The sequence below is a fragment of the Lissotriton vulgaris genome, chromosome 12, assembly GCF_964263255.1.
Source record: "Lissotriton vulgaris chromosome 12, aLisVul1.2, whole genome shotgun sequence".
Taxonomy (NCBI): Eukaryota; Metazoa; Chordata; class Amphibia; order Caudata; family Salamandridae; genus Lissotriton; species Lissotriton vulgaris.
Window position 1 is genome coordinate 239,824,843 of NC_141700.1, and position 24,150 is coordinate 239,848,992.

The window sequence follows — 24,150 nt, forward strand, 5'->3', positions numbered from 1 at the left end:
TCAACTGAGTTATGAACCATTAAGGATGCAGAACATAAAACTAGTTGTTATAGTTCTGATTACGGGACAAGATGAACATCACACATTTTTTCTACATTGCATTTTGGACAAGTATTGAGTTTACACTTTCTACATCCAACACCAAATATGCACCTTAGGACTAGGTATTTCAATGTGTTTTCTTGAAAAGCGACCAATCAACATGGCATAATAAATAGCAACAAACACATGTCTAGTATATTTCATGATGGATTTTAAACATCAATTTCCATGACAGTCACTACAGCAAGCAAGAATACGAGACCCCACATTTGCATATGATTAGCACACGCTGCATAAATGCAAAGTCCTGATTATTATGACAGAATACCCACTTATTGATATTATCTTAGTTGTGGGAGGTTTGGTGGAAAGAATAAATATGCCTGTGCTAGAATTTGAGATTTAAATGGTTGGCACTAATAAAAACTGATTTGATCTGACATTAGTTGTTTGGGCACTTTGACTTCGAACTCCCGCCCCGGTCCGCCGCGTCCATCTTGGGCGTTTGTTTGCGGAGGGTGGAGGAGGAGCCCAACACATCCGGGCTCAGGACTGCATGCTCAGCGCTCTAGTCGCCCCTACCCCTCCCATAAATGTGCAGAGGACCGCGACCGCGCAGCGGACGCGTGCAGCGGGCGCGCCGGATGCAAGCCGAAGTCGAGCCAAAGTCCAGCCCGTCTGCGCCCGTCCGCGGCCGGACGGGGCGCGGGGCCACGACTCCTGGCCATTTAACATCCCACAAAATCCGGTACGCTAGACAGGAGCTGTTAGATCTCTGTCCCGCTGTCACCCTATCATGTACTCATACTATGGAGGCGCTGTCTTTGCATAGTTGCCCCATATGCTCTTTCACGCCTGACGAGCCATCCACTAAGGCAGGCTCCAATATGCAGATTAAGGCGGGATTGATTAACTGCCGTTCTCTTAGCAAACATAGTATACAAATACATCAACTACTGGAGGATGATGGCTTTGATATTATGTTTTTTACGGAGACCTGGCTAGGGGAATTTTCAGACCCCGACATCATTGAAGCCATGCCTCCTGGCTACTCCCTGTCCAGACTGGATAGGAAGGATGGCAGGGGAGGAGGAATTGCTATTGCCACTAAAACTCCCATTCAATGCTCCCTATCGCCTCTTACCATTGATCACAGTGAAGCAGGAACTTTTACTATCATCATAAACCCCCAACTCTCCATCTCAGGCATTCTTGTGTACAGACCTCCTGGGAGACTGTACGATTTCACATCTAGCCTGTTAGAAACCACCGCTCACCTAGCAATAAGGAAAAACAGCTTCCTTGTGCTCGGTGATATGAATGCCCATTTTGACGACCCCCTCGACTTCGAGGCTAAGGACATCAGGTCTGCTCTCCAGTCTCTGCAGCTAGACCTTATAAACCTTGATCCTACTCACAGACTTGGTCACCTCCTTGACCCTATCTTTGGGAACGTTTCCAGAGTGCAAGCTTCTCCTCCTTTTCCGGTACCCTGGTCGGATCACTCCATTATTCCATTCTATTTGCAGAGATCTGAGTCTGACCCTAAAAATGACACGGACCACCGGTACCAGCGCCGGAAATGGAAAAGCTTCTCCCAGGATATCTTCAACAAACTGCTCGTAACAGGAGGCTCTCTAGAAGGCACTGACTGTGAAACAGCTTACCGTCAGCTGCAGAATCGAATCTTAATGGCCCTAGACAAAACTGCTCCTATTCGCAGTATGAATAATTTCAAAAACGCCAGAAAATCCACTCCTTGGTACACTCCCGAACTCCAGGCAATCAAATCCGCTTGCAAAAAATTAGAACGCGAATGGCGTATCAACTTCTGCCCAGCCATCAAATTACAATATAAAAAAGCGCAAAAGGAATATAATAAAAAAATCCGCACTTCCAAAGCCCTGCATTACAAGACGCGCATTGGAGAGGCAGAGAACTCCTCTAAAGAGCTTTTTAAAATTTTTAAAGAAATTTCTGTGCTCACAAATGATAATGTGTCATGCAACAACTCAGTGGAAACTTGCAATAAAATTGCACATTATTTCTCAGAAAAAATCACCAACATCTATGCCAGCTTCTCTGACAACCTGACATCTGGCCATGATTTTAGTTGTTAGTTCTACTGAGTCCTGCCTTCAATGCTTCTCGGCTCCCCCTCCTGAAATACTTATAAACATCTGTAAGAGCGTCAAATCGGGTTCCCCTCGTGACCCTGCCCCCCTGAAAGTACTTAGAGAGAGCTTACAGGTACTAGAACCTTACTTTAGGCACATAATCCAACTATCTTTCTCTTCAGCTTGCCTACCGCTAGATTGGAAGAAGGCAATTGTACTGCCAATCAAAAAGAAACCTAATGTAAGTCAGGATATCTTGGAAAACTTGAGACCGATCTCTCTCCTGCCATACCTTGCAAAAGTGACCGAAAAAATTGCCAATAAACAACTCATGGCTCACTTAGAAGCTAATAAATCCCTGCATAGCTCTCAGTCTGGTTTCCGGACTAACTACTCCACTGAGACAGCCCTCCTGAGAGCGACTGAAACGCTACGGGCAGGAGCTGACGAGGGTCATACGATGGCACTCATAATGCTGGACCTCAGTGCTGCGTTTGACACTGTAGCTCACTCCATCTTGCTACAGTGTCTAAACCAGGCTGGGGTCACCAAGGCTGCACTGGGATGGCTCAAAGCTTTCCTCATAGATCGCAGCTTCCAAGTTCAGAGAGGAAATTCCCTCTCAGACAGCATTGCCCTAGAACAGGGGGTGCCTCAGGGCTCTGCCCTGAGCCCCACCCTGTTTAACCTTTATATGGCCCCGCTGGCGGATGTGGTCCAATCGTACGGCATAAAATTAGTATCCTATGCCGACGATACCCAACTCCTCATCTCCCTATCCCAGGCACCCACCTTAGCTGCCGCAAATTTTAAAACTTGCATGCAGGAGCTTGCAGGCTGGATGAATCAACACTGCCTGAAGCTCAATGGCTCTAAAACAGAGGTTCTTGTGATAGGGGGAAACACGGCTAGTTGGACTCAGGACTGGTGGCCTCCTTGTTTAGGCCCTTTACCTTCTCCTTGCAAGGAAGCAAAGAACTTGGGTGTATGGGTCGATCCCAGACTCTCTTTTGATAGCCACGTCCAGAAGCTAGTAGGGAAATGCTTTGGGGTGTTGAAGACCCTAAACCGTACTCTGGACCTTCTTCCTTTAGAGGCCAGACGCACGATGACCCAGGCTCTAGTCACCTCCCGTATTGATTACGGTAATGTTCTACTCTTAGGGACCACCGAGAAGAACATCAGAAAGCTGCAGGTTCTCCAGAACACGGCAGCGCGGCTAGTCCTCAGGCTACCCAAAAGAGTTGCCTCTAAGCCCACCCTGGCTGCCCTTCACTGGCTCCCTATAAAAAAGAGGATCCTGTTCAAAGCGCTCCTAATTTGTTACAGGATTACCTCTCAGAAAGCCCCTGAATACCTGAAGGATCTTGCTATCCCCTACGTGCCCAACAGAGCACTGCGCTCCAAGGGAACTGGTCTTCTGAAAGCCCCCCGGATAAACAAGGCCAGAATGGGAGGGCGCTCCTTTCGTGCGCTGGCGTCCAAAAACTGGAACTCTCTCCCACTGAACATCAGACTTGCAGAGACAGAGACAATATTTAGAAAACTTTTAAAAACCCACCTTTTTGCCCTATAGGTCTCTCACTTTCTCCTGCTGCTCTCTCCACAGCGCGGGGACACGCCGGGATGGCGTCACCAGGCGCTTTATAAACTCCTTTATTATTATTATTATTATTATTTGATAGCTGAGAAATATTTTATGTGATTCAACTAGTAAGTAAGTACAGTGAATTTAACGCTGTTTGGGTGGAACAAAGCAATACCAAAGAGGATGATGGACGGAGCGCTTGAGCAAATCAAACACTCACCCCCAGTCAACTGATCTGGGTTTAATCCATTATCATTCTTTAGCTCACTCCACCACCCCAGTTCAGACATGGCCATATGCAAATCAGTCTGACCCTGTGCCTCATGGAAACAGTTCAGCCCGAACTGCAAAGCCAGGTCTTTCCTGGACCGGAAACAAGCATCTTGGGACCGGTTTCTGGTTCATAACCCTCATCAGCCAGGCTATCTTGAATCCAGTGGCAAAGTGCGCAAGGGACCCACGTCTGGGCATGCCCTGGGGTCAGACTGATTTGCATATGGCTATGTCTGAACTGGGGTGGTGAAGTGAGCTAAACAATGATAATGGCTTAAACCCAGATCAGTTGACTGGGGTTGAGTGTTTGATTTGCTCAAGTGCTCCGTCCATCATCCTCTTTGGTATCGCTTTGTTCCACCCAAACAGCGGTTAAATTCTGGTCTTAATAAATCTGCTCAGAATACATCTTTTGTCACCCCTAAGGCACACCTTAGTAGCCCAGAAGGCAGGGTGCCTGGTGTTAAAAAGAAAGACCTGTCTGATTTAATGTTTACATGTTGTGACAGTGGAAACTTGAATTTGTTGACTTCGCTGTATTAAGATTGCTAATCCTATGGCGAACATAGAGTTCCACCAGCCACTCTGCTAAGTGCTAACTCCCATTTAGGACCACCAAAGATATTACTACTAGGTATCAAATTAATTGTCACAATAAACCCGACTCATTGATACGACTGGATTTAAAGTAACTTTTCATAGAAAGTCACCACCTTGTTGCCCAAACCTGTGGTAGCCTTACCTGTCTATCTGCAGCAGATTGTCACCCGAGTCAACAGGCTGTTCCCCTGTGTAAGGATTAACTCTATACCTGAGCTGCAGTGTGGCTGCATTGTCCTTTGCTGCACAGCTAGCAGCTGGCTCTCCTCTTCGGGACTGCACAGGTCTCTGCAGTTTCTGTCGCCCAGGGTGTGACATGTGCCTTCTTTGCCATGTGGCCTAAGGCCATACAGGCCTCAAAAGCCCCACTTAGTCCCTCCAAGGATGGTTGCTAAGCTTTTTTTGTTTGCTTCACAATCTAAGAAGGCTGCCTTGTTTCTCCATAAAGGTCAATTCCTCTTATTCACAATAAAAGCAGACTGGGTCTAGAGGCCTGTTGCATCACAATGTTTCTTTGTTGCTCTTTCTTGGCCTTCGTGTCTTCTCTTTGCTGTTATTTCCTGAATTCTGACACCTTCCTGGATCAGCTTGAAGTTTTTTCTGGATTCCAGTTTTTCCCTTCTGGCTGCATTGTTTTTTGGAGCAGTCTCTGATCTTTATTTGCCCTTCGGTGTCCTCTCCTACCTCTGGTAATAATCTGCCTTATCTGTACGCCAAGAAGTGTCCATCAACTCCTCCTAGAAGACCTGCCTTTCGCTCCCTGTTAGGAAGTGTGAAGTGCCCCCAGGAACAGGGAACAAAGGAAAAACTGTGGGGCAGAGGTGTGGCTCCTCCAGTAGGATGACTACTGGGCGATGGTTGTAGATGGCTAGCTTTAAAAAGGCTACCACCTCGGGGAAGCAAAAGCGAGTAACACCTCTTCAGGTCTGCCCCTTTGTGTAGGTAGACAGGCTGGCATCTCCTGCAGAGGGGCAAACCCTTTTGCTGAACCAGTTTTCCATGGGGAGTGGCTCATTATGCTGGGTACATCCTAGGGGGATTGTGCAGGCTCTTCAGAGGAAGAAGGCTTGCACCATCTTGGTTTGAGGTAGAGAAGGGTACTCTGGAATAGTTGCTGGCCAACGTACCAGGAAGTGATGTAACTGGGATGGGTTGCCTTTTGGGAACTATTTCCTCATTGGCTAATGAGCCCTCCTATCCCACAAATGTGAGCAGGGCATAAAAGAGGCATCCCAGGCACCCAGATAATTCCTTCTGTCTTCTTCGCAGTCCAGAAGGACTGACCTACTGTCCCTGGACCCAGCAAAGAAAGGCTTCACCAAAGACTGGGCTGCAACTGCAGCAACCAAGTGAGCTGCAGAGAGGACTGTGTCTTCTATGCCCACTCATGGAAAAGAGCTCCACTTGTGCAATGACTGAAGATGTGACCTCCAATCCCCCAAAAGCTGTTCTTAACTTTATTTTTCAATGACTTTTCTGAGTTTGTTTTTTTGATTGAATTTTCCCACTTGGTCAACAACAACAGTTCTGTTTTAATCTAGCAGGGCAGGAATTACTGAAGGGAAGCAGTTCCAGAAGAGTTCAAATGAAGGCAAGGGATGGGAGGTACTGCTCGTTTTGGAATCTGTGAGATGAGGCTGTGTCTGGCTTCACCAACGGGACATCAACATTGTCCATATTTTCAGCCTCTCCTCAATATATTAATGGGCTGTGCCATTACCCAGCTGTTTAGGTTCTGAAGGAAAAAATGCTGCTTAGAGATGGTCAGCATATAGGGGTCCATGCCAAAGTACTGGTATTTTATCAGAATGACTCGGAAGTGGCCATCTCCATTAAAAAGCTCTGCTGTCCCCTCTCCAAACCGTTGAAATTCTTAGAAATAAAATTGATCTTGCCGATAAGGGCGTTGTTATTGTCTCCTTATCTGGTATCTTCTATTTCTCAGTCTTGTAGGGTTTCTGTGGTAAATGGAAGAGAGAGGTAGAAATAAAAATGCATTGGAGTGGAGTGGAGTGGAGTGGAGTGGAGTGGAGTGGAGTGGAGTGGAGTGGAGTGGAGTTACTCCTACTTTTGCAGTTCTCCATCATGCTCTTCAGTTCACCAAAAATTAGCTTTATGGTAAGAATAGAATCAGAATGCCGTTCAAAATACTACTTAAACCGCATACAGTGCTGCATTCCTACTAGTAATGGGCCAACGTGCAGTGCTTGAAAATTTACAATAGTGGCTCTATGAGAGTATATATATCATTTTTCATGGATAGTGTGGAGCAGTGGTTCTTAACCTTTTCAGAGCTGTGGACACCCATTGAATAAGTACTGGTATCCAGGGGCCCCCAATGAGTCATTAATGTAAGCCGGCGATCACTACCCTTAGCAGTTGCTATGATTTGTACCTCAACACAATGCACAAAAATACAACCCATGCATACACCAAACAAATGACCAAATATTAGAAGATTTAGTTTAATGCACAATCAAATTTTGAAATTTCAATTTCTCTTCTTTATTTGTCTATACTTTTTTTATTTAGATTTACTAATTTGAATACTATTTAATTCTGTAAAATATCTGCAGACCCCCTGAAGAAGCCTCACGGACCCCCAGACTCCCCGAACAACAGGTTAAACAAGCATTGGAAATGCAATAGGTCTCGCATTAGAAAAGTTGGAGCAATTGGTCTTGTAAATGACAAATATTTTATTTATTTGTTGCTTTTTAAAATAGCTAAATTGATAGCTTTGTCATTTACATTGCCAATAGTTATAACTTTTGCGAATGTGACACCTATAGCATTTGGAATGCAACATGTTTTGTATTTACGTGACTTAGATGGCAGCTCTGGTCGTTAGGCCACATCTCTAGAGAGCAGGAGAGTGCAGCAGGGGAGAGAAGCACAGCAATGCAATAGGTCTCGCATTAGGAAAGTTTGAGCTATTGGTATTGTAAAGGACACTTTTTTTATTTATGTGCTTGTTTTGAAAATAGCGAAATTAATAGCTTTGTTATTTACAATGCCAATAGTTTTATCTTTCGCAAATGTGACACCTATTGTAACACAATATGTGTTGTAGCACTGAGTGGTGTGAGGGTGTTGGGTGTGAGGGTGAGGGAGGGTGAAGGTGAGTGGGTGTGTGAGGGTGTGAGGGTGTGAGGGTGAGGGTGAGTGAGGGGGTGTGAGGGTGAGTGAGGGGGTGTGAGGGTGAGGGGGTGAGGGTTAGGGGGTGTGAGGGTGACTGAGGGTGTGTGAGGGTGAGGGGATGAGGGTAAGGGTGTGTGAGGGTGAGGGGGGTGATGGTGAGAGGGTGCGAGGGTGAGGGTGTGTGAGGGTGGGTGAGGGTGTGTGAGGGTGTGAGCGTTGTGAGGGGGGGTGAGGGTGTGAGGGTGAGTGAGGGTGTTAGGCTGAGGGTGGGTGAGGGTGTGAGGGTTTGTGAGGGTGAGAGGATGTGAGGGTGTGTGATGGTGAGGAAGTGTGAGTGTGAGGGTGACTGTGAGTGTGAGGGTGACTGGGGGTGTGTGAGGGTGAGGGGGTGAGGGTAAGGGTGTGTGAGGGTGAGTGGGTGTGTGAGGGGGTGTGAAGGTGTGTGAGGGTGAGTGAGGGGGTGTGAGAGTGAGTGAGGGGTGTGAGCGTGAGGGGGTGAGGGTGTGAGGGTGACAGGGTGTGTCAGGGTGAGGGGGTGAGGGTGTGGGTGTGTGAGGGTGAGTGAGGGTGAGAGGGTTGTGAGGGGGGTTGAGGGTGTGAGGATGAGTGAGGGTGTGTGAGGATGAGTGGGTGAGGGGGTGAAATGGCCTTGGTACTGTGTGAAGCAACATCTAGGTCCCTTTGGCTGTATGCCTGTATGAAAAACAAGTGTAGATGAACGAAGAATAGTGCATATGTTGACTGCATGCTGTGCTCCAGCTCACAGAATAATTATGCAGACAAAAAACTAGCTTTGTGCTTCAAAGCACTGTTTCTGTCTCACATCTACGCAGTCTCACACAAACGGGTCAAAGCAATCTCACACAAATCGGACAAAGCCCTGTCAGCTGCATTATGCAAAATTAACAGAAATGGATCAGGCCGTATTATCAAATAGGAAAGGTTTTGAATCCTGGTTATGGTGCAATAGGGTGCTCGGAAGAGGAGCTAAAATATGGGGCTCAGAAATACAAAGTAACACAGAAACAAATAGTTATTCTGTCAAGGGTTCAAACAAGAGAGAGCATCACCCTGTCCCAGGAAGATTTTATAAATCAGTGGCCATCAGGAAATTCCCAGAGAGGAATACATGCAATTTCAACACTGTGGCTCTGCAACAGAGCACATGAGCAAAACCTCGGTTTGGGCTCGCTCACCATGGTGTCCGCCCATCCCTGTACGTAAAATGGAATAACGGCGACATCAAGCAAAATCGTAAGCCGTATTACTCCAGCAACACTTCTGGTTTGTAGAGAGTCGGGCGGCACAGCAGAGCTGTCCGCAGAGAGGGTTCAGTACACACCAATGCAGAGAAACCGCCAGCACTGTTTTCGCCAAAAAGAATACAGCAGCACTGATTCAAATATAGGATGTGGTAGAAAACTATAACCATACATGCACACAACTGTAATTTTGGAAACATTTATATATAATTAAAATAAGCATACACAGCTATTAAGCTTACAAAACTGCAGTAGAGTTGTGCTCGAAAAAACGGATGTTCAAAGTGTATAAAGCAGCCCTTCTCTGCCAACAATTCTAACATGAAAGGGTATGTGGAAGAGAAAATAAATGTTAAAGTGGTCATTTAGAAAACCATTTAGGTTCATGCTGAGAGCGTTAATTGGGGACAAATGCAAACTCCTACCAGGAGGTGTCGTTTGAAGACGTCCTGTGATGAATGGCTGGCATGTACTCTTCTGCACTAAGAGAGCTTGCAATACTCCCTGAAGATACCCAACTGGGCTTTCACCCAGGGCTAAATGTGTAGAATGTGCCGTGCATCATATTTGAAAGTTTCGCAATTTTCAACATTCACATAATGGCGACAGTTCTCCCTTGGGTGAAATCCGCTGAGAACGATGCATTATGCACGTGCCCCATTTAGGGGGTCATTAGCAAAATCTGCCACAGTTTCCGGTCAGGTCATTTAACATTTTGTAAAAAAAACTGGTAAAGTTGTGCCACAACTCACTGTACTCTTCCTTCCAGAAAATAAAGTCACCAGCTGCTGTCGCCTTTTTAACAATAAAAAAGGCCGAGCCAAAAGAAAATCAAATGTTAGCCCAGGCGTTACACAAACATGTTCAAACGCAGCTCTTTCGTTAGGGTAAAAAAACAACCCACCTGCCAGAAATACTGTGATACAAAAAAAAAGGGCTCGTAGACAGAGCTCCAAGTGACAAAATGGATACTGTTTAAAAGATGAGACAGTTTAACTGTGCTCTCGCCCCTCTGGGTGTCCTGTCTGCCGCCTGGCATGAGGTCCAGACGTGCTATTTTAGCGCCACAGTGTAAGAACGCATCCGCCCGGAAGTTTCACTTATGTTACAATACACAGTAACACGTTCAAGGGCCCGGGGATGAACCACGGTCTGATAGATCTGGGAACACTGTTCGCGTGAAAACAACCCTGGATCATACAAGCTGGCTTCAGATGAGCACTGGGCAAAACCAAACATGGAGATGGGACTTTGCAACAATAGTGGGTTCACGTATGCATAGTGCTTTTCACATTCTGCAAATACTCCGCTCTCAACAAAAAAAAGTCTGCGTCTGCACATTATCGAAGTACTCCCGTTTACATCCAGTAAAATAAGGAGACAAGATCATTTCACAAAGGGGAATTGAGGAATGAGTCACGTGGCCAGCATATGAATTAATAAAAAAGTGCTTTGGCTTCTTTACTTATTGATTGAACATTAGGTAGCAACAAGGTTGTGCTGGGAGAGAGAGTGGGGAGGAGAGTAGGAGGAGGAGGGGGGAGGAGAGTAGGAGGAGGAGGGGGGAGGAGAGTAGGGGAGGCACGGCCTAGACGGAGGGAAGGCAGAGAAGGGGAGGGGGGAGGAGAAATGCGACGCGACACGGCGGGCAGGGGAGGGGGCGGAGAGGGTGTGAAAGCAGCAGGGGCCTGGAGTGCGGCTGAGGGAAGTGACGAAATGCGACACGGCAGGCAGGGGAGGGGGCGGAGCGGGGGTGTGGGAGGAGTGCGCCGAAAATACATGCAAGGCAGGCGGCTGGGGGCATGTGCACGCGCTTTCAAGCTCAATGCGCATGCGCATTGAGCTTGAATTTCACGGGCACTGCAAGGAATCGCCACGATTCCTTGCAAGTTAGTTAAAGACTGTTTAAGCCCCCATAGTCTCGCAAGCTCGATGCGCATGCGCATCGACAGGCGAGACCTAAAACCACTTTGTAGAGTATAGCTGTGGAATTAGTCTTAATCTGGCCATGCTTCAAGAGGGTGGCCGGCAGTACAACAAGCTGTCATAAATAGATGATCTGCTTACCAGTTGCATTCTTCCAATAGTTGTATACAGAAGCAGAAGGACACAATTGTATACATGATGTACTGGCTAGAAAGACTGCACGTGTTTGAGCTTGCTTTGCACCACAAAAGCCTGTGGGGTTCCAATAAAATATATGCTTGGAGATTTTAATTGGTGAGGAAGCATGCCCCGGTTACTTACTGGTAATCTTCATTACTCCGAGTATAGTCTTCCTCGCCACATGACTTACATAGTGAGCTTCAGCTCCACACCAGAACCCTCCAAAGCAAAACGTTAGCCTCCCATGCCTCCCATCCCTTCCCAAGATGGCCGACCCATTACCACCTGACCTCTATAAGAGGCGGGCCGGCCCAACCCATCAGCCTGAAACCACCAAGCACAAACATGAAGCCGATAGCCAGACAGGGAGAGAGGGACGGGAACTCATGTGGCGAGGAAGACTATACTCGGAGTAATGAAGATTACCGGTAAGTAACCGGGGCATTACCTCCTCGTTAGTCTTCCTCGCCACATGACTTACATAGTGAGCACATACCAAAGCCAAGCGGCTTCATGGAAACTCACAAGAAAACAACAGACCAGAAGGGGAAGCCCACGAAAGAGGTCAAACCCAACAGACCAGCACGAGCGGAAGGACCACCCCGGAGAGAGGCAACCACGAGCAGGAGAACCAACCCGGGACCGAAGACACCGGGAAGGCCGAAAAACCAAACCGGACCCCAGAGACACCAAGAGTCGCCAGGAAAACCGCCCCAACCGAAGGAAGGCAGAGAAAGGCACCGGACCGGACCGCACGGAGCCAAAAAAAGGCAACAGCAACCAGGGCCAGAACAGGGCCGCCCAACAGGCAGCAAAAAGTGAGAGGGGAGCAAAAGTCCAAGAGAGGAACCGAACGAACAGAGGACAACCCTACCACAGTGACCCAACAAAAAATCAACAGTGGAAAGAGGAAACCAGCACGTCCAACACAGCAACACCGCAAGGGCGACCACAACCCGCGAGAGAGCCAAACCAGAAAGACCGGGAAGCGGCACCAGAGCCAACCAACAGACTGGCAAGAGCCGGAAGAATGGAAAAGGGTGCCGAAAAGAAAAAGAAGGGGAACAACCCCCGCCACACAAGGACCCCCGGAAGGGACCGCGACTCCAAGGAGAGAACCCAGGCAGGCACCAGGGAAAACGACCCCAGGAAGGAGCCGGAAACGACACCGAAGAGACCCGGAGGAGAACCAACCGGGCAAAGGCGAAAAACTGAAAACCCACAGGCCCACCCCCGGCCAGAAGGGAGAAGAAGAGGCAGAAAGTAGCCAACCGGCCAGGTACGGGAACACCCCGCACAGGGACCAAGCAACCGGCCCAGGAAGAAACACAAGAAGGGAGCGAGCCGCAGAAGAGAGCACCCAGGCGGGCAAACAGTCAGCCCACAACCAGGCCCAGCCCAGCTAGACAAAGAAGAACCGACAGGCACAGGAGAGCGGCAGCAACACACCAAAAGCACGAAGAACAGAAGGGCAGGTTGAAGATGAGCCCGAGCCATGACAAAATACCCAGGGAGCCGAGTATGCAAACCACACATGAGGAAGAGGACGCAAGGGGGGCCTGGCAAAGGAGCAGGCGAAAACACCGTCCGAAAATCAAACGCCAGGGGACATGGGCACAGCACAAGCGGGACCCGAACCCAGGCCAGTGCATCAGCAAAGCGCTGAAAAACAGACGAACAGTGGAACCAAATCCAAAGGGACACACAACATCGACCTCAGAAGGAAGAAAGGCAGAGAGAACCCGCCAGGAGCAGAGCCCGTGACCACGAGGCCGAATACAGACCCCTACAGAGGAAGCAGTAGACCACTGAGCGACCAGCACACAGCCCCAACAGCATGCGAGAAGGACCCCCCCAAAGGAGCCCTGGCAGACAGAAAAAGAAGAGCGAACGAACACCCGCAGAAGAGGGGCTGGCAACAGGAGACCGCCCCAAGGGAAAACAAAAAAACAGGCCCCACTGAGACAACCCGCGACACCGGGAAGGCAAACTGTGGGGGCGTGCACGCAGACCCAGCGCCCGCACCGAGACCAGGAGCCCAAGGACCGAGAGGCAACAACAACAAGCCAGAATAAAAGCAACCCTGCAACGGCCAGATCAGCATGCCGACATAAGAACACCATGCCACTGACCGAAGACGGCAATATACGCCCCCCTAAAACATAGAAGTCACACAGAACACGCAGCACCCCTCTGGACCGCAGGATCGAGAGGGAGACAGACGTCCACAGCACCAGTGCCGGGAATAACGTCAGACAAATGACAAAGGGGGCAGGCAAGCAAGGCAAAGCTCCCCTGACTAGTCCAAACTCCGAGCAACAGCAGGAATAAGCAAAGCACAACATAGACTGAGGAAAAAAAACGCCCATGAATGCGCACCCACCTACAAACACCCGGTCACAATGCCAGGAAAAGGAGAAGAGTCGCCCCCAGAGCACACAACAGCACCCGTCCACAGCCAGCAACAACTGCAAGCCAGGGAGACCGGACCGCAGTGGGAGAGCAAGGAGGAGCGCATGCGCGTACGCAAGACACCCCCAACCACAACACGGGGCTGATAGAGGCCAATGCAGCCGCCCACAATCGGAGCCGGGAAAGACACGAAGCCCCCCCCAGGAGTGGAAAGAACAAGCCTGCGCCGGGGACTGCTCCTGCCCCGGACGACAAGCCGGTAAGCCCAGCAGCGCCGAAGAGCACGCTCCGACACAATAACAGAAGCGGAGCCCAGCCTCAACCCGCGCCGAGAGCCAGCCCCATGTGCACCACACTGCGCGGGACCCGAGGGAAACGCAAAAAAACCCACGGGGCCCGCGGGCGTGAACCAAAGAACGGCCCACGGGGACCCCCCAAGCAGACAGCAGGTGAGGGAAACCCGAAATGAGGCCCAGCAACTGGCAACGCTCCGCGGCCGCACAAGTCAGCGATAGGGGGCGGGTTGGGACAGCCGAAGCCACCACGCCCCGTCCACCCAGCCCGAGACCGGGAGCGGGAAACAAGGGAAAAATGTAACCCCAGGCCAAAAGAGCAAACGCCATAACGCCTACACAGCCGGGAGGACAGAAGGGGCCGCAAAGCAGAGTCCCAGACCACCCCGGCCCTCCCCCCTGCAAAACCTTTGCATGCTAGGGCAGAGCCTACCCGGTCCCCACAGGAACCCGGGGGAAGGGGGGAGGGGTCCAAGAGCCCAGAGCCCGCCAGAGCAGGACCACCAACCAAGGACCCAAGTACCTGCTACAGCAGGCACCACTTACCTGAACGCTCTGGAGAATCTGCAGCGCAGAACTAAAAAAACAGGCTGATGGGTTGGGCCGGCCCGCCTCTTATAGAGGTCAGGTGGTAATGGGTCGGCCATCTTGGGAAGGGATGGGAGGCATGGGATGCTAACTTTTTGCTTTGGAGGGTTCTGGTGTGGAGCTGAAGCTCACTATGTAAGTCATGTGGCGAGGAAGACTAACGAGGAGGTAATAGGCAAAATACTTCTGTTGCAGAGAAAAGGCAGCAAATGATGTGCAAAGGAGATTGAAATGCAAGCATAATCAAAATATAACAAGTGTAAATAAAGGGAATCAGATAGGTGGGAATGTCCTAAATAATAATGTCGAGCTGCATCTTGTGTTCCTATTAATAAGCTTTCGGTTATAGGAAGGTTACAACTCAGTGTCCATATAGGTGTTGTTTTCTTGGCCAGTCATCTACACTTCATTCAGCACATCAGTGATTGTTCATACCACCTCATCGCAGGTGCAATAATTGACTGTTTTCAACAACTTGGCTATAGAACATAAATAAGTATAATTTAACATAGGATACTATTTCTGTACTGGTTCAAGCTTGGTTCATTGGACATTTTCAATCTTTAACCAGTCCGGAGACAATACATCCACAATAGAATTCCTTGTGCAAAATGTATTTTGTAAACCAGTCATCCATGCAGAGTTGATAACATGTTCGCAGTTGATTTTGATGGTGTATAACTTAATTTTCTGAAGCTGCATCTATTGTTTGGTACAAATGTAAAAACATGTTCTGCTGTAGGAAGCTGCAAAACCTTTGAGAAAACATTGGTGTTCTAGCTTAATAGTAAAATTAAAATATCAATCTGCACTTGCATTGAGCCAACAATATAGACTACCAACGTATTGTTAATGTAGGTAGATCTATACTTCCCTTTGAATGTTTACCTTGACAATAAGTTGATAGTCCATATTTTTGAGTCCGTATATGTGCAGGTCTTCATTGTTGACCCTGATTATTGTGACATACAACCACAATCATTATGTAAAAATGTTATTTGTTATTATTACTTTGATGTTAGGTTGTTTATTCTAGTTATACTGTGGCTTTTGTATACCATATTGCGTTTTATCCTTAATTATTGTTTCACAGTGCTGTTGCAAAAGCCGGTGAAAATGTAGATTCGAAGAAGGAAGTAGAGAAGAAACCATCTGTAAAAGTAGCTGAAAACAAGAACAAATTTTCTCAAGCTAAGCTTCTTGCTGGAGCAGTCAAGCACAGAACGTTAGTTTGTTTCTTTCCCATACGTTTGCATACTTTAGCCTCTGATTGTGGAGTACTACTGCTAGTGGAAAGCAGAGTAAGTCCATTGGAACAACAGAAGCAGGTTCCAATGGATTCCTCTTTGACACACCTCTTTTACTATGGCAAACTGAAGCAGCTATCCTCTTTAAGAACTTTACCATGATTTGTTTGCTCATCCTACAATTTAAGCAAATATTTCTGTCTTGAATGCCTGGCATAACTTGTTAATAGACACAAATTTACCAGTCCTGCTCTTGTTCCTTACTTACTGCTTGGACTTCAGTGTTGCCTCGGACAAGGTCACAAAATCCCCCCTGGAACATGTCACTTAAGAAATTGTACAGTGGAACAAGAACACCAGCATCCATGTTCTTTTTAGGTATTTATAATTATATAGATGTAGTCATTATGGAGATGACATTATGAATATCTGACGGTGTGAAAATTAAACATTGATGCATTTTGTCTGTGGATTAATTTAAATGCCCTTTACCAATGCATATGGGAAAACACTTGGAATTACATTGAGGGTATTGAAACCAGATATCTGGTAGACCAAAGCTTTTAAATCTAGTGTTTGAAGGTTTTGTACCACCCAAAGACTGTTAATAGCAGGAGAGAAAAAGTTCTTAGTAATGGGTGGTTTTCAATAGGTAGCCCTGTTTGCCGCAGACAATTTTTCAAAGAATAATTGTCTGTTTTACAAAATAGCTGAGGAAACAGCACATCTTTAACGAACATTAATTTCTCTTTTAAAGATTCACAGCATATAGCCTTTGAATGGTGATCAGTTTATTGCTAGATAATGAACGGAGGTTGCTATGTCATTAGTATAGTCTCTGCCTGTTTGTCCTTACCAATCAACAAATATGGACACTCCTTATCCATAATTCTCAGTTCAGGTCTTGGAAAATAAGTACATGTAAGATATCATTTTAGTTTTGTACTTTTTCAACCCTAAAATAACATTTTCTTGCTTGTTTTATAGTACAGAGAGCTCAAGTAGTCCAAAGAAGCTAAAGTTAGACCACGAACCCGATCGAAAGCAAAAAGGTATGTAGACAATCTAATCAATGCAAATTGGTTATCTATGATCAGAAGAGTTCCTTATTTCTGGCAGTAAAATTGTCATTCTTCACACGTGTAAACATCAGCATCTTTGCATGCACGCGTATTTTTTTTCTCAAAAAAATATCATTGCTTCCTTCTTCATGTACGTGCGCATTCAGATTGTGACCTCTGGAGCGCGGCACTGTGGACGTCTTTAGATGTGCAGAGCATTCTTTGTTGGTAGCCCTCAATTCATTTACAGTCCTGAGCAAAAAACAATGGAGCATCTTGCAATTCATGACTTCAGGCTGCCAGCGTTCCAATAGAGACTCTTTTTTTAGACTCTCTTAAACCTAAGCTAAATTGCACTGCATGTGCATCTTCTGAGTATTTCCTTGAATACTTCTTTTTAGAACCATGGCTTCAGTAACCAATAAATACAGACTATGTTAAAATGTTGCCATATTCTTGATATCTTCCCATATTCATCTGTTGCGACGATGACCCTCAAAGTGAGCTAGGGATGACATGCTATCGACATTTATACATATTAACTAAACGTCTAAAAATTGGATTATTTAGTAACATTTCTAAGCAGATGGCCCACTAGTGTTGCTCTTATGCACGTGTTTTTACATGTATTGCCTGGTACACCATGTCAATTTTGACATACTGTAAATCATTCTTTTTCACATATTCGTCTTTTTTAAACTTTGTGATATATTTCTATTGCTGCTAATAACTTATGTCTCTCTGAAAAGCATTGTATTTATGTTGAGATTTTTTTCGAACCACTTACTAGCTAGTTTGACCAGTGTTTGGTTTCTTAAACCTCAAATTACTACTCAAAAATAATTTTTCCAAGATAACCATTTTCCTTTCTATCCATATAAACATTGCCCATCTTCCCTTTTGCATTATCTTTGGTTGCCTTTGTTTCTTTTATGATAAAGTAATTCACACAGTCCAGAAAACAAATATTCAAAGCATTTGTTTACCGTAGATAATTATGCTTCGCATTATCCTTCCATCTAGTGTTGGGCATGGACAATTACAAGCTGTTTTTATTCAAAGAAGTCTTCAAGTCACAAGGTATAGTGACTCCTCCTCCGCTATGTATTACACATATACCTCGTCTCCTTTGTTAGTTTGTATTTTTCCGCCATCAGGTTCGGATGCCAACATCGCAGCTCCAGGACTAAACTCAACTCCTCACCGAGACCTTGGCAGCGCCCTGTAATTTCTCTCCAATCGAACAGCATTCAAGACCGAGCAACACCGGCTGGTGTTATTGAACATTTCCTAGCGCTGGCTCGGCCTTTCAAAACTTCTTTGCCTCCATGCCAATGTCCACAAGGGATGGAAAAGCACAGCTTTCGGTTTTTGTCCCAAGTGCCACGTGAATAAATCTAATCAAGACCAACACAAAGTTTGCAATCTTTGTTTATCACTGGAACACAAGGAAACTTCCTGCGAGGTGTGCTTGGCGTTCCGGTCAAAGAAAACACTTTGGCAGCGAAGCGAGCATTGTTTGGCCCTCACCACCATGCAGCGACGCACTGAAGACGCACCAGACATCTTTGAGGAGCAGTCACCATTCGACGAACAGGAACTGGAGGATACAGAGGCACAGGCAGCGCCTCCGTATGTACCAAAACTGCTAGCTAGCAGTGGGGTTAACTTGGACTCTGACTCTGATTCTAGGCAAGAGCATGTGAGTACCTCTGCGAACTCTGCCCAGCCCCCTGCCTAACCACCCAAACTGGCTCTTGGAGCCCCAAGGGCCTCTAGACATGGTGGTCTCCAACATCAGACGCACAAAGATAAATCCACTTTGCTTGGAAAGCCTCAGACTAGCGTTGGAAAATATAAAGCCTTAAAATGTGCTTCGGTGCACGTACTGAAAAAGGCCTCATAAGCACTATCCAAGTCAGGCAAAGACTCTGAGCCAAAGCCACACACATTGGATTCGAAGAACCTTGAAATCGAAAGATGTTTCAACACCAAAGCCATAGGTGCCAACGCCGGCACCTAAGACATTGGTGTTGAAAACCAATACGATCAAATCCGTATCAGGATCAAAACCCTCTTCGGCATCCACCAATGAAAATCAAAAAAGATTGCCACAGCAATGACCAGTGCAGCCCAATCTAGAGCCCTTGCAAGAAAAGCTTGACTTGGGACAAAGACTCTTACCCCGATACTGGGAAACATAGGCACCACCACCTGTTTTCCTTACACATCCCAAAAGGAAGAACACATTTGAGGAGGACATTGCTGGGCCTCAAACAGCTAAACCACCAAAGCAGAACAACAACAGAGGCAGAAGCCCTATCTTTTCTCTCCTTCTCCTCCTTGTCCTACTCCTTCACCTCCTTCTCTGCTTCCATCCTCGCCTACTGTGCCTTCACGACCACCAAGTGTAAACAACAAGGACCCCGTGAATAAGGATCAATTTCCTGTGTCAGGGCAAAAGATATAATGACAAATAGCAAACCCAGGCAAAACCAAAGTTCAACAATACAATCAGGACCAGCAAACTAAAAATAACACTAGTTAGCGGTGTTGCTGTGATTCACACGCTCCACTACACTAAGGTGTTCAGAACATTATAATACCTGATTGTTGCTGTGTTATATTCCAAATTTTTCCCAGATTAAAAATATGATGGTACTTTCCTGACGAAGACACATTGTGTCGAAACGCGTTGAAGAAACCGTCACTACCTCAACTTTACCATCTTTTTAAATAGTATTTTATGTATTTTGATCGTAATGTAATTTGTTATCAAAACATACTTATGTTTTTTACAATTTTTTATCAATGTGCATTTGAAAATTATTGAAAATCTTGTTTAATTTATACAAAAATTCCTTCTAGTTTAGTGTTATTTTTAGTTTGCTGGTCCTCCTTGTATTGTTGAACTTTGGTTTTGCCTGGGTTTGCTATTTGTCATAATTCACGACCACCAAGGCCAGGGCATTTACCCTTTCCTGAACACCTATCCTCAGAGCAACCACATTTTTCACCGGATCAGTCGCCCATTGGTGACGACCAACCAGAGGAATACAATATCCCCTATTTCACAGATCCACAGGGGGATTTTTTGAAACCGACCCTGAACCATTGGATATTTAATATGTGGATCCTGTGAAAGATTCCGATCCTTACAGCTAAACCATCCCCTCCAAATGAAACACCATGTTCGAAGCATATGAGCTGCAGATTACACACTGTGCATAGATCGCCACCTACTGTTAGGCCCGGATGTTTGCAGTTTGTTGTTGTCCTGAAAAGTTCTTTGGAAGTCACGAGATAGGTGACTCCATCTTAGGACCACATTGGGCATGGGCATCGGCTCCATCCCCAGATTGTTTTTTTCCGCCATCGGGCTCGGATGTGTTTCCTGCGCTCCAGTTTGGAACCGATTTTCCTTCGGCGCGCAATCCTCACCCAGTTCGACGGTATTGTTTTGATCGCGCTACATCGACGCGATTCTCTAACACTTCGAAGTCTTCGGTCACACCCTCACCTTCGGGCCCGGGTGCACACCGAGACACTGCATCCCACGCCCCGCCTTCGGGCCCGGCAAAGAAGCCCACGAAGCCTCGAGCCAGCCTATTCCCGGTGCCAATCCTATACCGACACCAAAGAAGAAGCCATCTTCCTTTACTACACCGACCGTTGCTCCGACACCTAACCACACGGCGCCGAAGACTGGCAGCGGCTCATCGATGCCGAAACCGCATTTGGAGCGGAGTAAAAAACTGCAGAAAGCGCCAGATTCACAAGCGTCGGAGCCGAAAAAACACCCAGGACTGAAAAAACTGGTTCCGGTGAAAGACATTGCAAAAGGGCACACTCCGGTCGTCGACGAAGGCCTTCTGGCCTACCTAGTCCTTGCTTTCTGGCTTATGGAAAGAACGCCATTCAAGAAGTGTCCTCAATGTGGGTCGAAGTTTCCCCACACCGACCTACATGAGGTGTGCAACCTTTGCTTTTCACCGGAGCACGAGGCTAAAGACTGTTCGGCGTGTGCCTCATTCCGCTCCAAGAAAACCATTCGGGACCGACAAGCCCGGAGAACTATGGCTCGCTCGTCCGCTTCGATCCCCGACGACATCTTCGAAGAGGGCGTCGACGTGCCAGAACACCAGCACGCCGAAGAGAGTATCGGATCCTCAGATGTCGAAGACTCCGACGTCGAGGACATCATTCCAGCTCAACGGGTCGTAAGTAAGACCGTCGCCCCAAACCCTTCCTCGGCACCCTCAAAAAAGGCTTCGGTCACACCCTCACCTTCGGGCCCGGGTGCACACCGAGACACTGCATCCCATGCCCCGCCTTCGGGCCCGGCAAAGAAGCCCACGAAGCCTCGAGCCAGCCTATTCCCGGTGCCAATCCTATACCGACACCAAAGAAGAAGCCATCTTCCTTTACTACACCGACCGTTGCTCCGACACCTAACCACACGGCGCCGAAGACTGGCAGCGGCTCATCGATGCCGAAACCGCATTTGGAGCGGAGTAAAAAACTGCAGAAAGCGCCAGATTCACAAGCGTCGGAGCCGAAAAAACACCCAGGACTGAAAAAACTGGTTCCGGTGAAAGACATTGCAAAAGGGCACACTCCTAAGCCAAAAGACTCGACACCAGCTACCGACTCGGTGCCGAAAAAACCTACGGAGCCGAAAACTTCGACGCCGAAGGATTTGCCCCACTCACAAGAACTTTTTACACCGGATCGCAATCAGAAAACTCTTGTAAAGGATCCTAAAACCGAACAATTGACTCTCCGCTCCAAGAAGAGACCACTTGAGGCGCCAGCACCTCCTCCCCCTCCAAGGAAGGACATTGCAACCTTTTCATTAAGGGTCCCTTCTCCACCACCTCCCCATATTGTTCCTCCTCCTACACCTCCTCCACCACATCATTCACCTACACCATATACTAATCTAGATGATGATGTAGACACAGATTCTGACGACATAGGTGGGGGTGCACACGACCCAGCTGGCACCAATAGTCCCCCTCAGCCACCTAATCCATGGGATGATTACAACACCCCTGATGGACCTTACGTCCCACAAGATGATTTATACCCTTCCAGAACTTCCCCACCAGAGGACACTATAGGGTTTCACCTACTAGTCCAAAGGGCTGTACAATATCATGGGGTGGACTTGCACACCGATGCAGTGGAGGATGATTTCCTACTAGACACTTTTGATAACACACAAAGGTCTACTGCCATTTTACCAATGCTTAAGGGTGTCATCAAGCACTCAGAGATTTTTAAGGATCCTGTCTGGGCAAGGGTCCTCCATCCTCGCATTGAGAAAAAATATAAAGCTGCCTCTGCAGACCCCGTTTATATTAAAGGTCCAGCACAATTAGATTCTCTAGTAGTGTCTAATGCTTGTAAACGTGCTAATTCCCAGACATCAGGTGAGGCCTCACCACCAGATCAAGAATCTAAGCTCCTTGATGCCTCCGGCAAGCGAACAGCAGCACAAGCAGCTAACATCTGGTGCATTGCCAACACCCAAGCGTTGCTGGCAAGATACGACCGGGCACATTACGATGAACTAGAGTCCATAATGCAGCACCTACCAGACAAATACAAAAACAGGGCTAATGAACTTATACAGGAAGGTAAAAATATCACTAATACTTCCATTCGTTGTGCCGTAGACGCTGCAGATACTGCCTCAGGGGCAATCAATACCAGCACCCTACTACGTAGACATGCCTGGCTATGTATTTCAGGTTTTAAACCTGAGGTACAAAACTCAATCCTTAATCAGCCATTTGATTACACACATTTATTTGGTCCAAATGTTGACGTGTCTTTAGAGAAATTGAAAAAGACACTGATGCAGCAAAATCTATGGGAGCCTTGCAGCAGCAAGCTCCCAGACGTTCCTTTCATCGCTCATCATACAGAGGCAACACAAGAGACTACTCCTCAGAAAGTCCCTCCACTTCATACAAAACCATTCACTAAGGGGTACCAGAGAGGGGGTTACAGGGGTAACAACAACAAAGGCAGAGGCAAAACAACAACTCCCGCTCTGCCTCTACCCCTAACCAATGACTTTCCTCCCCTTACCCCCCAACATTCCACTCCTGTGAGGGGAAGACTTCAACCATTCCTGTCTGCCTGGATCAACATCACATCAGACAGGTGGGTGCGACAAATCATTCAGTCAGGTTACTGTCTAGAACTAACATCTACCCCCTCAAACATACCACCCAAACAGCGTCCCCTGTCACAAGAACATCTATCACTGTTAAAGCAAGAAGTAGTATCCCTGGTACAATAGAACCAGTTCCTCTACACCAACAAAACAAGGGGGTTTACTCTCTATATTTTCTGATTCCAAAGAAGGACGGCTCTCTAAGGCCTATTTTAGACCTCAGACCAATAAACATATACATACAGTCAGACCATTTTCACATGGTCACACTCCAACATGTCCTTCCGCTCCTGCTGCAAAACGACTTCCTGGCTACTCTAGATCTCAAGGACGCATACTTCCACATTCCCATTCACAATGCTCACAGAAAGTATCTCATATTTGTAATAGACGGGCAGCACTATCAATTCAAAGTACTCCCATTCGGAGTCACAACAGCACCAAGAGTATTCACCAAGTGCTTAGCAGTAGTTGCAGCGCATCTACGAAGACAGCACATCCATGTCTTCCCGTACCTCGACGACTGGCTCATAAAAGCCAGCTCATACAATCAATGCGTGGAACACACTCATGCCACCATCCAACTGCTCCACAACTTGCGGTTCACAATAAACCACACCAAGTCTCATCTACAGCCATCCAAAGTACAACAGTACCTCGGTGCCACAATAAACACCTCAACAGCGCTAGCTTATCTCACTCCAGCAAGGATAGCCAGCATGTAATCTCTTCTAACAAAGTTTCAGCTACAACACTCCCTCCCAGCACGAGTGTTCATGCAACTCATAGGGATGATGGCCTCTTGCATCTTCATAGTACCCCATGCAAGACTTCAGATGCTTCCGCTACAAGAGTGCTTATCACGTCAATTAAACCAGGCTCAAGGTCACTTACCAGACCTAGTGTTGGTGGACGGTCGGACTCATCGCTCTCTGCAGTGGTGGAACACCAAAAACCTTTCCAAGGGACGACCGTTCCTAGAGCCAGTTCCTCAGATAATCTTGACTGCGGACGCATCGCTCTCCAGCTGGGCAGCCCATCTACTGCAACACACCATGCAAGGCAGGTGGACACCGCAACAAAAATTACTCCACATCAATCATCTGGAGTTACTAGCAATATTCCTAGCACTAACAGCTTTCCAGAAGCAAGTAGCAAACAAAGCTGTGTTAGTCCTCACAGACAACATGGCAGCAATCTACTACATACAGAAGCAGCGAGGCACGCACTCCC

The 24,150-nt window shown here is 47.2% G+C and overlaps 1 protein-coding gene across 1 annotated transcript in view; it reads left to right on the top strand.

The window, feature by feature from the left end:
* The window catches only part of PSME3IP1 (proteasome activator subunit 3 interacting protein 1), a 208,577-nt gene that overhangs the window by 147,347 nt on the left and 37,080 nt on the right, over positions 1 to 24,150 (top strand). The window contains exons 5-6 of the mRNA XM_086947739.1: positions 15,514 to 15,647; positions 16,657 to 16,721. Of these exons, the coding sequence (XP_086803865.1) occupies positions 15,514 to 15,647; positions 16,657 to 16,721 (199 nt within the window). The remainder of the gene's footprint in view (positions 1 to 15,513; positions 15,648 to 16,656; positions 16,722 to 24,150) is intronic.